General features: G+C 43.3%; 1 protein-coding gene across 2 annotated transcripts; it reads left to right on the top strand.

The window, feature by feature from the left end:
• The first annotated feature begins 605 nt into the window (after positions 1-605).
• LOC144721897 (dipeptidyl peptidase 9-like) lies at positions 606-14,453 on the top strand. Of its 2 annotated transcripts, none has more exons than XM_078599831.1 (20): positions 606-684; positions 2,328-2,539; positions 3,214-3,326; positions 3,560-3,733; positions 3,825-3,993; positions 4,106-4,216; positions 4,320-4,448; positions 5,060-5,121; positions 5,267-5,367; positions 5,844-6,021; positions 6,149-6,308; positions 7,213-7,292; positions 7,782-7,934; positions 8,384-8,522; positions 9,063-9,208; positions 9,961-10,107; positions 10,583-10,735; positions 11,819-11,961; positions 13,121-13,232; positions 13,798-14,453. In XM_078599831.1, the coding sequence occupies exons 2-20, from the start codon at positions 2,329-2,331 to the stop codon at positions 13,888-13,890; spliced, it is 2,574 nt and encodes an 857-aa protein (XP_078455957.1). In that variant the 5' UTR covers positions 606-684; position 2,328; the 3' UTR covers positions 13,891-14,453. The 2 variants fall into 2 exon arrangements, with proteins under 2 accessions (XP_078455957.1, XP_078455959.1); XM_078599833.1 differs by lacking the exon at positions 606-684 and adding an exon at positions 907-925.
• Positions 14,454-14,935: the final 482 nt, after the last annotated feature.

Raw genomic sequence — 14,935 nt, 5'->3', positions numbered from 1 at the left:
CGTTGCAACTCCAGCGTTCGGAGGGTGATTTGACAAGTCTTGGCCAAAAGAGTCGAGTAACAGATGGTCAATCGTCATGACGGCACACCTGTCAATCCACACGGTTTAACCCGTATTCTTGTACAGGGAAATGTAGTTTTCAGGTCCATTCGGCGTACAGCCGTTTCAATACGGGCACATTTTTGTCTATTTGTGTTTCTCCCTTGTGATGGGCCTTTGTAGGATGGATGTTGAGATTGACAAGGACACGGGGGTGACCAATAAGGTCTGTGATCAGGTAGGGCACAGAGAAGGGGTTCATTATCTTTGTTTCTTTCGGTAAAGTCACGTAGGTATCAACTAAAATAAATAAAATCACGACGTTTTCATCGCGGAACCGATACAGCAGGACAACTGCTGATTTAGGAGGAAACCCATCCCACAGAGGACGCGAAAAAACCCAGGAGACGGAGCCATGAAAGCAGCTCGTGTGCGGTGGAGGTACTTTAACATCGGGCGATCGTGAAAGGCGGACAAGGGGTATTTGGAGGGCTTCCGTCCAGCAGTGGATCGAGAGCGGCTGAGTAGGGGGGGAGGAGGACGATGATGAAGCCCCGCCCCTGGCCGAGGGGTCAGAGGTCACGGGCCAGCTGTTCCTGGACGCCTGCGTCTTATTCCCTCGTCCTCCTCCTCTGTCGGCACAAAGTCAGTGTTCCCCTTCTTCCCTTCGATACAAAAAATTGAACCTCCGCTCATTTTCGTCGTCTGTAGTTCGACTCCCGGTCGCTCCGTGGCCGATTGCCTTGGCTTGCAAAAACAACCGAGACCGAGTAGGCCGCAGCCGAGGCCCATTCTTGCCTGGCGTGGCTCCCGGCGAAGGCGAGCCCTGCCCGGCGTCGTTATCAGAATGGCCAGGGGTGGGTCGGGGAGTTTCGGCAGTTTTGCCGTAAGCCTCACCCGATAGTGACGGACATTTAAATGTTTTTTTATCTTCCCATGTAGTGTTTTGCGATTTAACGTACGTGACGAAATGTGTGCGGCAATGCAGCTGTTTATACCTTTAAGGCCAATAAAACACATAACACGAGCATCGCCAAAAGTACAGGAAATCACTTTAAAAAAATTTAATATTCAACGATACTGCAATTTTATAACAATGTGTGTGTGTTTATTATATCGCGTCGACATGCGGATGCGTCTGAACATGAAGTTATGCATTTTGACGTTCGGCCCAATTCATTTAACGACTCTTGTTGGCACAGTGCAGAAAGATTCCGTTGCTGTGCTACAATCGCATGTCAATGTTGTGAATGTCGAAGGGTAAACTTTACCCTGAGTAAGGACTGATGTTTTATTGACAATGTTAAGTACTAAAACACGGATAGTCCACTGAGATGACTTGGTTTTTAATGGAAACTTTTTTGTTTGTTTTTGAAACAGGAAACCTACGTGCATTCCAAGATTATTATATTTTAATTGTCCCCGAATTCCCTTATTGAAGGGTGGCTATTTTGAGCAATTACTTGATTTTGTTATGAATACAGTGTAACTGGTTATATTATTGCAAGATGAACTCGTTGTCATGGGATTCGTCAAAAACCTACTGGGATTTAAACATACAGTATTGTTGCTGGACTGTCTTTGAGTGTGATATAGCTTTCAAAGCCCTCTAAGCAAAGATGGGTGGTGGTATAAGCTTCAGGGGCCATTGTTGACCAATTCAAACACGTATCGATACAATTTGTGTCGTGGGATGCTGTAGTTAGCACCGAGTATCCATTAAAAAGTAGGGAAAATACTTCTTATTCAAAGAAAATTTTAAACAAAATTGAAGTACTGTACATTGTTTTTAAAAATGGAATAGTTTTTCTTTAACAGCCGGGCACTGTTGTGTCTATGAATGTGATGGATCCGTTTTATAGTATGTGTGTGTTCCACAATCGGATGTAATTTGTCATGTTCAGCTTAAGATGAAACCTATTTACTGCATCTTCAATGCATTGGACAAAATACATTTTTGAGTAGGATAGGCTTTTTCGAAGGCGATATACAGTACATTTCTTCTCTTACTATCGACTTTACAAACAGTTTATTTTACCAACTAAACAACACTTATGTAAAAAAAAGTTAATTGGAAATCTAGGTTAAAAACAGAGCTTACCATGTTATTTTTTTTATTTATTGTATTTCAATATGAGCCCGGTACAGAGCAAAAATGAGGCAGAAGGGGGGTGTACAGAAATTCCGCAGACCTCAGTCCTGCACATTGCATCTGGGTTTAAAGCAGGGGGGAAAGTGTTCTCGCTGCACTATGTAATTTAAAAAAAATCCTTGAATCTCTTTTACAGCATGACTCACCTTCCCGAACCATCGGAGGTGTTCGAGCCCGATGTGTCCCGCTTTCGCGTGCAGCGCCGCTCGTGGGATGAGCTCCGGGAGGTGGTGCGTGCCAGCCGCAAGCAGCAGAGCCTCATGGCCTGCAAGGCCCCGCACGAGTTCCAGTTCGTACGTTACGGCGATGAGGCCGACCCTCAGCGATCCCACCGCGTCTACTTCCTCGGTGCGACACATGCGGGCAGTGGACACACACTGCACTTTGACATAGCCATGGGCCCTTTCACTATCAACTTAGTAGTGATCGGGCACCAGAGCAAATTTAACAGCACTCACAATCCTTCATAATTTTATAAAATAATGAACTTTGACAATCTACTGGTGGATGAAGGCCTCTGCACACCATGCCAGTAATGGGCAATCTGACTACACTTCACCATGCTGGTCAGTGTGGGGGGGGTCCAGGACTGGTTCAGATATCATTTTCTGCTGATGTTAGCCATGGCTGAAATCAACTCACCGTTTTAATAATGCAGTATTCTAACCACTGCACCACCGCTACCATCCACTCATTCTTTATGTGTAGAAACTTAATTTATTAGTCACAGAATGTACTTGAGAAATGTTGTCATATAGAACAAAGGCTCATTCTGACTTGAAGGAACTTATTGGAAGGGAACCATGGACCAATGCAGATCTAGGAGTGGTAAGCAGTTTACATTGACCTTAACAAACTGCAACATGATTTGGTGAAAAGATTGAAATGGATAATTAGTTGCAGAGTTCAGCAGTACAAGAAAAGTACTTTTTGTGGTAAATCAACAGGGAAGTACAATTTGCATGACAAGATGAAAATAGGTATGTCACGTGAATTAAGTTTAACTGGGGCCTCTGTTACAGGTATGCCAACAGGAAGCAGAGAGAGCACTCTCTTCTATACTGAGGTTCCAAGGCAGCTTCAGAATGAAGGACATACATTCTTGTCATGGACACAAATGTTGGATCAGTTTCAGGTTCGTACCCACGAATAATCATTGCTCAGTTTACAGGTTTTAAATAAATTTGAAATTTCCAAGTGACCAGCAGTAGTAACTGGTGTTTCACGTTTTACATATTATATGCTTAATGTAGATGCTGGATTGCTTTCTTGTTTTTTCTATGCCAGTTAATAGTTGTGTTTATGTTGATGTGAAAGAGTGCAAAAATGTGTACACTTGTAGTGAAATTGCAAATATGTTCTCAACAGTCAGCAGTACAACTTGGCACATTCTCACGGGAAGAAGAACTTCTTCGTGAGCGGAAGAGGATGGGCACTTTCGGGATCACATCTTACGATTACCACAGGGACAGCGGAACCTTTCTTTTCCAGGCTGGTGGAAGCATCTTCTACTGCAAGGATGGTGTCAACAACCAGTTCACCGTGAGTCTTCCAGTGACTTGTTTTCTGGTCAGTTTTTTAAGATAGGATTTAATTTCACTTACATGCCTATTTTTGTTTGTGCTGTGGACAGACATCACAGCTGATGCCAACAGAGGTACAGACAAGCTGTACTGGCAGCCGCATGGATCCCAAAATCTTCCCTCCAGATCCATCCATCGTCACCTTTATCCACAGTGGTGACCTCTGGGCAGCAAGTTTGAAGAGTGGGGAAGAGTGCAGGCTCACCTTTGCTCACAAAGGTTCACAGCAAATTATTAACAGTCTAGTTGCATACATGTACACAGAACTGCCCGCAAGCAAATTTGTAGCCAGTTTCAAATAAATTGACCTCTTATGGGCTCTGCTTTGCAGGTGTGGGTGGAGTGGCTGATGACTGCAAAACAGCTGGTGTGGCCACGTTTGTGATTCAAGAGGAGTTTGACAGATACACCGGCTACTGGTGCTGTCCTGTGGCACAAGCAGGTGATCCTACCTCTCCTTCCACTTGTCGTTGATATTTTTCATGAAATTCTTAGAAACAGATAGGTATGTAACACCTGCCTCGTTAAACCTACCGGAACTGCAGGTGCTGGTGACAGCAACATTCTGCAGATTTTGTATGAAGAGGTGGACGAGAGCGAGGTGGAGGTCATTCACGTGCCAGCTGCCGCATTGCAGCAGCGCAAAGCAGACTGCTTCCGCTACCCCCGTGCCGGTAAGCACCCACACACAAAGAAAAAAACCCCACAAACATGACAAAAAACCCTCAATAACATAATCACATAATTCCACATTAGCTGTGTCTAAGTTGCCGTCATTTGCGATTACTTGGTTGTAACAGAAGTCTGGTCATTAACCCATCCCAGCGCCCCACCCACGCACACCGCTAGGTTCCGACAAACACACGGGGTGACCCTGGCTGCAGCTGACTCTCCGGAGGTATTTCACCGTTTGAAACAGCGTTCCCGATGGGCCATAAACCGGCCATTTCTTTTTTTTCTTGTGTACATGGATAATGTGTGGTAATTTAAACAGTAACTGTCTCTCACATGGAAATATTTAACTAATTTTCAAAGGGTTTCTTTTTTCATTGAGCAGTTATGTATACAGCATTTACAGACACGGGTCGTGCAGGAGATAGACTGAAAAAATACAGTTGTGTACCCTTCGTGAGCCGTTGATTGCTGGGATAGGGTGTTCTCACCCTATCCCTTTAAGTTAGTAAAAATGTGTTGAATCATGACATCATTGGCATGACATTGTTTTTCATGACATTATTCTATACACTTTTCAACAATGCTTTAATTTTTTTTGTCTTTTTTTCAGGGAGTAAAAACCCTCTCGTTTCACTTAAGATATGTGAATTCACAGTGGACAAAGAAGGCAGGGTAAGTGGAAGTGATAATAATGTTTTATTTTTCAATTAATAATGATTTTATCTGAGGGTGCTTCTCAAAACAGGGAAAGTTATTTGGCAATTGAATCCCCTTACACTGTTTCAGTTAAAACCAACTGCGCACATCTGTTGTTCAGATCACAGACGTGGTTGACAAGGAGTTGCTGATGTCACTTGATGTGCTTTTCCCTGGCACGGAATACATCACGCGAGCAGGCTGGACTCGAGATGGACAGTAGTAAGTGCACTAAGGACATCGCATAATGGGCACGGCACACGCACTCTTACGTTACAAGCGATTTGCGTGCAATGCAACGCAAGCTTTAGGCATCTAATGGATTCGCCTCTCAAAATTTTTCTTGGTTCTCAATTCGGTTCAAGAAACAACTTCTTTTAGTAAAAAAATTGTACTGACCTATTTGCATTGTTTCTCGTTTTTTTTGTCCCATTTGTAGTCTCGTTTCCTCCATTCTGAATATAACAAGTCTGTCATTGCATATAGTTTTATTATACCCTAAAGTATAATTTCTCACACGATTTCTTTCATGCATCGGGAGCGTGAGAATGGACATTTATCAAATAACCATTGCGTCATCATTTGCCTAACAGGCCATGTTTAAGAATTGGTGGTTGTGGTGAAATATTTGATGTGTGTGTGCGTGCCGTTTTTTGACACTTGCCTCTCTGTCCCCTTGCAACTTCTGACATCTGCAGTGTGTGGGCCCAGCTGCTAGACCGTCCCCAGCAGAGGCTGCAGCTGGTGCTGCTCCCGTCCACGCTGTTTGTGCGTTCCCCATCTCCAGGTGGAAAGTGGGATGAGATCGCTCGAGCCACCCCGGGCAGCCTCACTCCCTACCTCATCTACCAGGAGGAGACTGACATCTGGATAAATGTATGGCATGGCAAGCAGCCGTTAATTGAACATCCTTACGCACAACACGGGGCATCTCATCTCTCTGACTGCCAATAAAGTTATTTAGGCTTCTGGTGACAATGATATGTGTATTGTTGACCTTCAGGTCACCGACATCTTCCATCCACTTCCTCAAGAGAAAGAGAATGAATTTACTTTCATCTGGGCAAATGAGACCAAAACCGGGTTTCGCCACCTGCATCGAGTCACAGCGCTTCTCCAGCAGAACAGCTGCAAAAGCTCTGAGGAGTCGGCCCCAAACCCTGGTAAGCTTTCCCTATGAACACGACATGCATTGCTTACTAACATTGATTATTGCCATTCATAATAATCATCAGCTATGAAGGTCTCCCAACGCCGTCGCCGTTTCTCGCAGTCCTGCGATGTAAAAATCCACTTAGCACCTGCACACCAGCTGATCTCAACGCACCATCTCTGCAATTGATAGCCTCTTGGATGTGTTCTCTGAATGTATGCATGTTGAACTTATTTCGCACCATATACATAGCCAACCGTGCTAATCGGAGATGCGATAATTGTGCTGATGCTGCTGATGATGCTACTGATGGTGCTGATGATCGTGGTAGTGCTGGTGATAATGGCAGTAATGATGGTACTGATGATGGTGGTGATGTCAGAAGTTCCTCCCACCTGTGCACCTGTCCCGGCTATATAATCACAGGGTGAGACGTCACTAACTCAGCCACCCCTAGAGTGATCCCCTCTCTTGGGACTGCTTTGGTGGAATTTTCCACAGTAATATCTTCAAAAGGGGGATTCTGATTTCCTTTCTCAGAGGGTGTTCCAAACTGACATTTACTGTGTTACTCTTGCTTCAGAGGAAGTAGGTGTGAAGAGACTTAATAAATTATTCATAATTTTGTAACAAGGGGAAAGTGCCTCCAGAACCAGATAATCCCATTTGCAGTGCCATTCTCACGCGATTACAGGCTTAGTGTGTTTGTCATTAAATCTCCTCGTATCGTGCCAAGATCTTTGGCCTGAATTACTTTAATAGCACTGCTTCGTGGGTTTGTCATACGTGTAGAAATGATTCTGGTTGACCATATTTCCATCTTTAAAACGACAATATACTGCGTGTGTGTATATAGATATCCAAAGTATTTTTTTAACTAGTCTTATGTAATCATATTGAATATTTTTTTCCAGCTGATTTTTTGTGCCCCCTGAAAGAAGAAATTGTCTTGACCCAAGGTGACTGGGAGGTGCTTGGTCAGCAAGGATTCAAAGTGAGCAACCTAGCTCCTGCTTGGATGGTTACATTAGACAACGGTTAAGGCACTGCGGGTTTAGAAATGTAGTGAAAACTCGGCATGATTCCAATAATTGTCATGATTTTGGGGTTTAAATTGTAACATTCAGTTATTTATTTTTCTCACTTTTTCCAATGTCATTTGTATTGTTTCTATGTTTGTTTGTGTCCTTAGTACAGTTTTTTTATACCATTAGCCGAAATGTAACAGCATAACATGTGTGTACACTTTGCATAAAGTGTAAGTTATTGATTCCTACATGTCTGATGAAATGTGTGTATGCTTTGGGATCCCTTCTCTAATCCCCCTGCTTGCCCCCCCCCCCTTCTGCATTCATTCTTGTAAAGCGTATTGAGATGGAAAATTATTTTTATTACTTTTGTAAGAATCTATTTAAAATGTATTAATCGATGTATTGTCACAGGCGTACTTTTATCCTGTTTTTAAAATACCCACTGCCACCAGGTGTGGGTGGACGAGGCGCAGGGCGTGGTGTTCTTCCAGAGCACACTTGATTCACCGCTGGAGCATCACCTGTACGTGGTGAGCTACGTGAGTCCGGGGGAGGTGCGGAGACTCACCCAGCCAGGCTTCTCGCATATCTGCTCACTAAGTCCGGTAAGGAATGTCTTGTTTATTTACTCCATCCCCTTTGATTTATAACCAAGAACGTAGCGAAACAGGAGGTAGATGATCGGCAATGCACAATCGGTAGCACTTCGGGAGAAAAATGGAACGGTAAATCGTGATAGAGATATAATCTTAATATCAGTTCAAGAATTGTATGCATATTTTAATGCAAAGAAAATGCATTTAGCCCAGGTATAAAACTCGATCTGAGATGAAGTTTCAAATGCTACACTTCAAAAAGTTAACTGTGACCTTTGCGATTAATGTTCATTATTGTAATAACAGCTGTCACAGTACCATTTCATTGCGTAACACTACGGCGATTACGTACACTTTCTTTTTTTTTGTCTCGTTACCTTGCTTTGCCAAACGTGACATAACCAAAGTCTTTGGGGGTGGGGGGGGGGGGGGGTTTGCCCGCTGTCCCTCTGCTGCAGGACTTTGACTTGTTCGTGACGCAGTGCAGCAGTGTGGCTCGGCCGCCAGCCGTGCATCTCTTCCCCCTGTCAAGCCCGGGTTCGGGAGCCTCCTCCCACATCGCGCCTGGACCCTGGGGCAGCCTCATGGAGCCACCTGGTCTGCTTATCGCACATCGAGTCGTGCGGCACATTGAGTTTAAACGACGTCCAATAACGTAATAATGTAATTGCACGTCGTTAGTGTTTATGGCATATTCTCAAGTGTATCTTTATTGCCACCTTATGGTCTGTTTGAGTTGAATGTCTAAAAATAAATATATTTAATGGGCTGTAAAAATACGGCCACTTGCAATGATATGAAATGTCTCAATTCTGGGTCATGATTTGATTAAATAATCGTTACTTTTTTAACGCTTGAGTGAACGTGGCACGTCTTGTAGCTGTCGCGTTCACCTGAACCCATGGTAACATTGTTGTTAATGTAGTGGCCTGTAGTGGTTGCATGGTTCATCTAAACCCAGTACAAACAATAACAACACCATCGTATCATTGCAAGCACAATTCAATGCGTATATCGTGACCTTCCAGTTTTATTCATTGCATGCCAAATGTTTAAACATTTTACACGATGAACACATCACGTGTTGTGGTGCTGCAATTAAAATCACGGAAGTGTGAATTATCTGTGCTTTACCAGAGAACATGCAGGAGTACAAACCACCGGTGATATTCAACTTCAAGAGCGAGTCCGGCCCCACGCTCTTCGGCATGCTCTACCACCCGCACAACCTGAAGCCAGGCCGAAAATACCCCACGGTCGTCTTTGTGTATGGGGGACCCCACGTGAGTTCAAGCAACTGTGCCCAACAAGCACGCCCTGCAGTGCCACAATACCCGAGTTCGAAATAGTTAAATATTTAATCCTGCACACGGTTTGTTCCCACTGCTGCTTAAACGTTCGTGTTTTATTGCATGCCGTACTACTTAATCACAGTAAAGTACACTTTCTTGCGTAAACGTTTGCCGTGCATACATATTTACTTTGAGGATTCACACCACATCTCTTCACCTGTTGTTGTGTCGCTCAGTACGAATGCATATTTTAGCGCATCTAATGTGTGAAGCAATACGAGTTGACTGATGAAGAACTATGATTAAAAAGTGAAAAAATTATCAATGTCTACATGTGGTGCTTTTAATTTTAGTTATATCGGCGTGGAGAAATGGCTGCTATAAAATGAATCCTGTTGTTGAAAAGTAATATTGTATGAAGAGATTTGCTCAAAGCTGCCAAGTTGCATGAAGTACAGCTTAGTTTAGTTTCAAGTTTACTTTGCTTAACCAGGTGAGAAGTCGAGACCAGGATAGGCTATTTAAACAGTTACCTGGATGACTAAAATGACAAAAACACTAACATGAAACAAAGTACCACAACAAAGCAGATAGAGGAAAAACATCCAAATATAAATTCAAGTAAAAACAACGACGTTACACAAGACATCAACAATTGCACAAACAAAAACGGATGTTAAATAACGTAAATTTCCCACGTCGAAATTTGTCTCGAGTGCACGGCTCTCATGTTTCCCCCGCAGGTGCAGCTGGTGAGCAGCTCTTTCAAGGGCACCAAGTTCATGCGGCTCAACACGCTGGCGTCGCTGGGCTACACCGTGGTCGTCATCGACAATCGCGGCTCCTCCAACCGAGGGCTACAATTCGAGGGCGTTCTCAAGCGCCGAATGGTTCGTGGTGATCAAAGCAAGCCGCCACCCTTTCTTGCTTATAATGTCACCGGCGCTGGCAACGTTTGATTTAATTCCACCACTATTTAACCGACTTCCAACACATGTTGAATGCCCAAAGCTTGGGCTTGAGGCTTGCAGTGTCTTGTTTCTGTTTGTCGTGAGTGTTCTGTTTCATTGTGTGCTTTTTACATTTTGGGTGACAAGAGTTTGATATGTTAGATTCTAAAATTACCTTATTTTCTGAAGCTAATATTCGGAAATATTGATGCTGTCAATAGGTTTTATTTACTGAAAAGCTAAGAAATACTCTTAAGAAAATTTGAATGGATTATATTTTACCTAGATGATAAATAAGCAAGTCTTGCACCGTGCAACCTACTGCAGTGAAATACAAACTGGTGTAAGCAAAGAGTGCATTTCTTCTCTGCACTAACACCTGCTGGGCGTTTGTGTTCACCTGTTGCTTGTTCAGGGCGAGGTGGAAGTCGCTGACCAAGTGCAGGGGCTGCAGTGGCTGGCCGAGAGGCACAACTTTATCGACCTGACGCGTGTCGCCATCCACGGCTGGTCCTACGGAGGGTACCTCTCCCTCATGGGACTCGCACTGCGCCCGGACATCTTCAAGGTGCCCTGCTTACGCGAGCTTCAAGAAGAGGGACTAATGTATTGAATAGGAATTCCGTTTATGTTAACACTCGATTGTCTCTGGGTGGATTGTCCGGGTTGTGTATAACCCGTTTTTTTATTTTTTATGACATACTCGCTGCTTTATTAATTACTCTTCGAGGGTGAGAAATTGTGTGCTCAAGTGATTGCAAATATTTGGGCAAATAAACCACTTTTTTTCTATTCTATGTAGTTAGGATAATTGACATTTGTTTTGCTTTATCCAGGCATTTGTTTTATCCGAGCCTCCCCTTCCATTCCCATCACCCCTTATAATTGAGAGCTGACCATGCAGGATAGCCTCACTGGGTATCTTGACATATCGCAAATCGTGACAATTTGTCAATTGCTGTGGGACCGAGTCATTACATGCCTCCTAACCGAGGCTTAACTCTGAGATTGGAAGAGATGGGATGAGATCGGATGCATTGAAGTTTGATACGGTCCTCGACTCTCATTGTACACTTTAGAGGAGTGACTTTGACTCGAGAACTGTGATGCATTGTTAGATGGTAAACTTTTTTCTCTCAACACCGTTGTGTTTGATAATTGGCTTTTTACCCTTCTATCTGGCAACAAAACTGACACCTTTTTTACAAGGAGTCATGTTTGCATAGACCACAATACCTGCAGTCATAATGCAAACAAAAAACATAACTTTGATAATGTGCACTGTCCTTGAAGTTAATAGGTCCACACCCGAGACAGCTTTCCTTAGAGCCTAGTCTCACATGGGTTGGACCAGATGACGCCAAAAGGCGCACAACTCAAAGACAATGCACCATCAGAGTATGAGAGCTCGGGGTAAGCATTTACACCATTGGAACCTCATTTGCCAGTAAAAAATATGATAATTGGCTTTTTACCCTTCTATCTGGCAACAAAACTGACACCTTTTTTACAAGGAGTCATGTTTGCATAGACCACAATACCTGCAGTCATTATGCAAACAAAAACATAACTCTGATAATGTGCATTGTCCTTGAAGTTGATTGTTGTGTTTTTTACGGGTTTCATCTTCCTCTTCGTGAACACCCTGCAGGTGGCGATAGCGGGCGCGCCGGTGACCGTGTGGATGGCGTACGACACAGCCTACACGGAGCGTTACCTCGGCACCCCCGACGAGAACATGTCCGGCTATGAGAGCAGCTCCGTGGCCTACCACGTGGACAAGCTGCCCAGGGAGTGCGTCGTGAGATGCAGTCGCATTTAGATGCCGTACTCCAAATAGTTTTTTGTAAATATTGTATTACTACGCTTGTGTTGCCTACAGCGCGATCGTTTGCTGCAAAATTATTTGTCCATGAAAGTAGATTTTCCGGCTAATGATACGTGCGTCAAATTGTTTGTGCAAAACTCGATTATTTGAAATTTCTGCACGTTTTATGATCGCATCTTAAGCAATTGCTTGGAATAGATCAGACAACAAATAAGACAGACAATACAGAAGGTACTTAACAAGAGATGGAACATAGACGAGACGGAAAAACAACACAGCGACAAACAGGATAGTACATATGAGACAGGCGTTACGGTAGGAAAAAAATTGGTTACATTTCAAATGAGGCAGCACAAATGAGATGAGGAAAAAATCTATTTCTAATCCAAATAACAATTCGTTTAGCCGTGGCAGGAAGGGGGCATGAGCTATAAAATGCCAAGTGCTCAGACTACACTTAGCTAAAACCACAGGCTTCGACGTAGGCATACACTTGATGAGCAGTTTCTACATTGCCAGCGTGTGTCATGCTGTGGCTTTAGTGGTGAAACATTGTGGTCTTGTGTAAATACTCCCCTACGTTATCAAAGAGCATTACATTATTTCCTTACTACTGTCGAGCGTTATCTCATGCATCATACGTATTTAACCAACTACACTATTAACTTTTATCATGGGACCTTTTTTGCCAGGACCAAAGAATGAGAAATAACCCCTAGGTTTTACCCTTTCTGCCAATACAACAGGTGTTAAGATGTTCAAACACCAAATAGGTACCTTTAGCAAGGAATCAAGTCTGCATTAACCACAATTACTTGTGAACATGCAAGAAAAACATGCTTTGATACTATATGCATTGTCTTTGAAACTGCTTGGCCTACACCAGCGACAGCCTTCTTTACGGCGAATGCCTTTTGGCGTTCTCTGGTCTGACAATAGTATCAGAGCATGTTTTGTCTGCATGTTCACCACAAGTAATTGTGGTTAATGCAGACTTGATCCCTTTCAAAAGGTACCTATTTGGTGTTTGAACATCTAAACACCTATACACTTTTGCTTATCGTGTACAGTGGTGTTATAATGTTTAAACAAATCTGATATTGCGATTGTGATTAACTTTCCCAGGCCAAACCGGCTGCTTATCCTGCATGGTTTCTTGGATGAAAACGTTCACTTCTTCCACACGAGCATGCTGGTGTCTCAGCTGGTGCGCATGGGCAAGCCCTATCAGCTGCAGGTACTTCCCTATCTCCATTCACTCCCAGTGCTGCCGTTAAAAGAAAGACACAACTCAAAACACAAACAGCTCTTGTTGATACTCACCCGGGCTGTGAGTCATAGATACTCAGCCGGGCTGTGGATCTTAGTTACTCACCCGGGCTGTGTGTTGTAGTTATTCAGCCGGGTTATGCATCGTAGATACTCACTCAGGCTGGGTGTTGTAGATACTCGGGCTATGCATTGTAGATACTCAACCATGTTGTTCAGCAAGAGTGAGGTTTCGTGAATGATAAAAATAAATTGTGGCTGGCTTCTCAATAATAATTGCCACGTGATGTCAATACATTGACATATTCAAACATATGTGATTGAATTCACATTAACGTGTACTCGAATTCCGTAATTATGCATTTGACTATTTATTGAAAAAAAATTTCTAAATCAACGAAGTTTCAATTGTGTGTCGAGCAAGCAGTTGCAGGGATGCATCTTTAGTAATATAAAGAAAAGTAATGCGTCGATATTGTTTCGTCTTTGCGTGCGCGATTGGATTTTACCTTTGGAATTGGCCTTGTTTTCAGATCTACCCCAACGAGAGGCATAGCATACGTTCAGCCGAGTCTGCCGAGCATTACGAAGCCACTCTCCTCCACTTCCTGCAGGAGCATTTGTGACCGGGAAGTTTTAAGAGTGTCCGGCTGGTTCACATGTGAAGGTATTAACGCGCTTGCTTTTGATACTCGCTGCACTGGTTTACCCGCAGTCCTTTCTGTCGGCAATCAGTGTTTTACAGAATGGTATTTTTAATCCGTTTAACGCTATGAACTTTACGTGCTCCGCCAAACCTTGCTGGCTTTTAAATGTCTCCTCTCGACAGCTGTGATTGCTGAGGACCTAACAGGGAGCGGTGAGAGAAAGGACTTAACGCCACGGCTGCTTTTGTGTCAATCGCTCGGCATGAATGCACAGTTTATTACAATTATTTTGTAAGAAGCAGTAAAGTATAAGAACTATTGATTCTCATTAGATACAAAAAGATCAACTGTTGGATGTGTGCCTTTCATTTGCTTTTTGACGAGGGTGTTGTTAATGGCTGCTATCAAACAAATCACTTGATGGTCACTTTAGCTTGCAAGTCACCGGTTACATTTTTGCGAATCTGCCACTGTGCATTAAAATATTAGCAAATTTAATCATGAAGAATATTGTTTCAAATAAAAAAAAAACACGAACAAAAGTGGTTGCTTCATTTTTCCTGTGTTCAACTTTCAGCTTAATTCCCAAAACTATACATTATTAGCAGTTTAAATTAGAAATAATGTATGTCCTACTGTTACACACGTTTTCACGGTTTATGTTGTGCAGCTGTCTGATACACAACCCGAGCTCTCATACTCTGATGGTGCATTGTCTTTGAGTTGTGCGCCTTTTGGCGTCATCTGGTCCAACCCATGTGAGACTAGGCTCTAAGGAAAGCTGTCTCGGGTGTGGACCAATCAACTTCAAGGACAGTGCACATTATCATAGTTATGTTTTTTGTTTGCATTATGACTGCAGGTATTGTGGTCTATGTGTAATGTAGGAACTTGGCGGGAGACGACCTTACGGGTAGCACACTCTTTTATTAACACCAACTTATATTACACGGGTGGCTAACTCCAGCCTTAACCCACGGGGTTCCCCCGGCTACACCCACACGGGCTCTTGCGCCCCGTAGCC

This window comes from Lampetra planeri, chromosome 13 (assembly GCF_965212315.1).
Source record: "Lampetra planeri chromosome 13, kcLamPlan1.2.h2, whole genome shotgun sequence".
Classification (NCBI taxonomy): Eukaryota; Metazoa; Chordata; class Hyperoartia; order Petromyzontiformes; family Petromyzontidae; genus Lampetra; species Lampetra planeri.
This window is presented reverse-complemented; position numbering and strand designations above follow the sequence as displayed.

Bases quoted from the DNA above. Each gene is read 5' to 3' on its own strand.
- LOC144721897 (XM_078599831.1), top strand. From the start codon at position 2,329: ATGACTCACCTTCCCGAACCATCGGAGGTGTTCGAGCCCGATGTGTCC. The intron at 10,108-10,582 runs GTTCGTGGTGAT...TTGCTTGTTCAG, and splicing joins GCGTTCTCAAGCGCCGAATG to GGCGAGGTGGAAGTCGCTGA. The intron at 10,736-11,818 runs GTGCCCTGCTTA...AACACCCTGCAG, and splicing joins TGCGCCCGGACATCTTCAAG to GTGGCGATAGCGGGCGCGCC.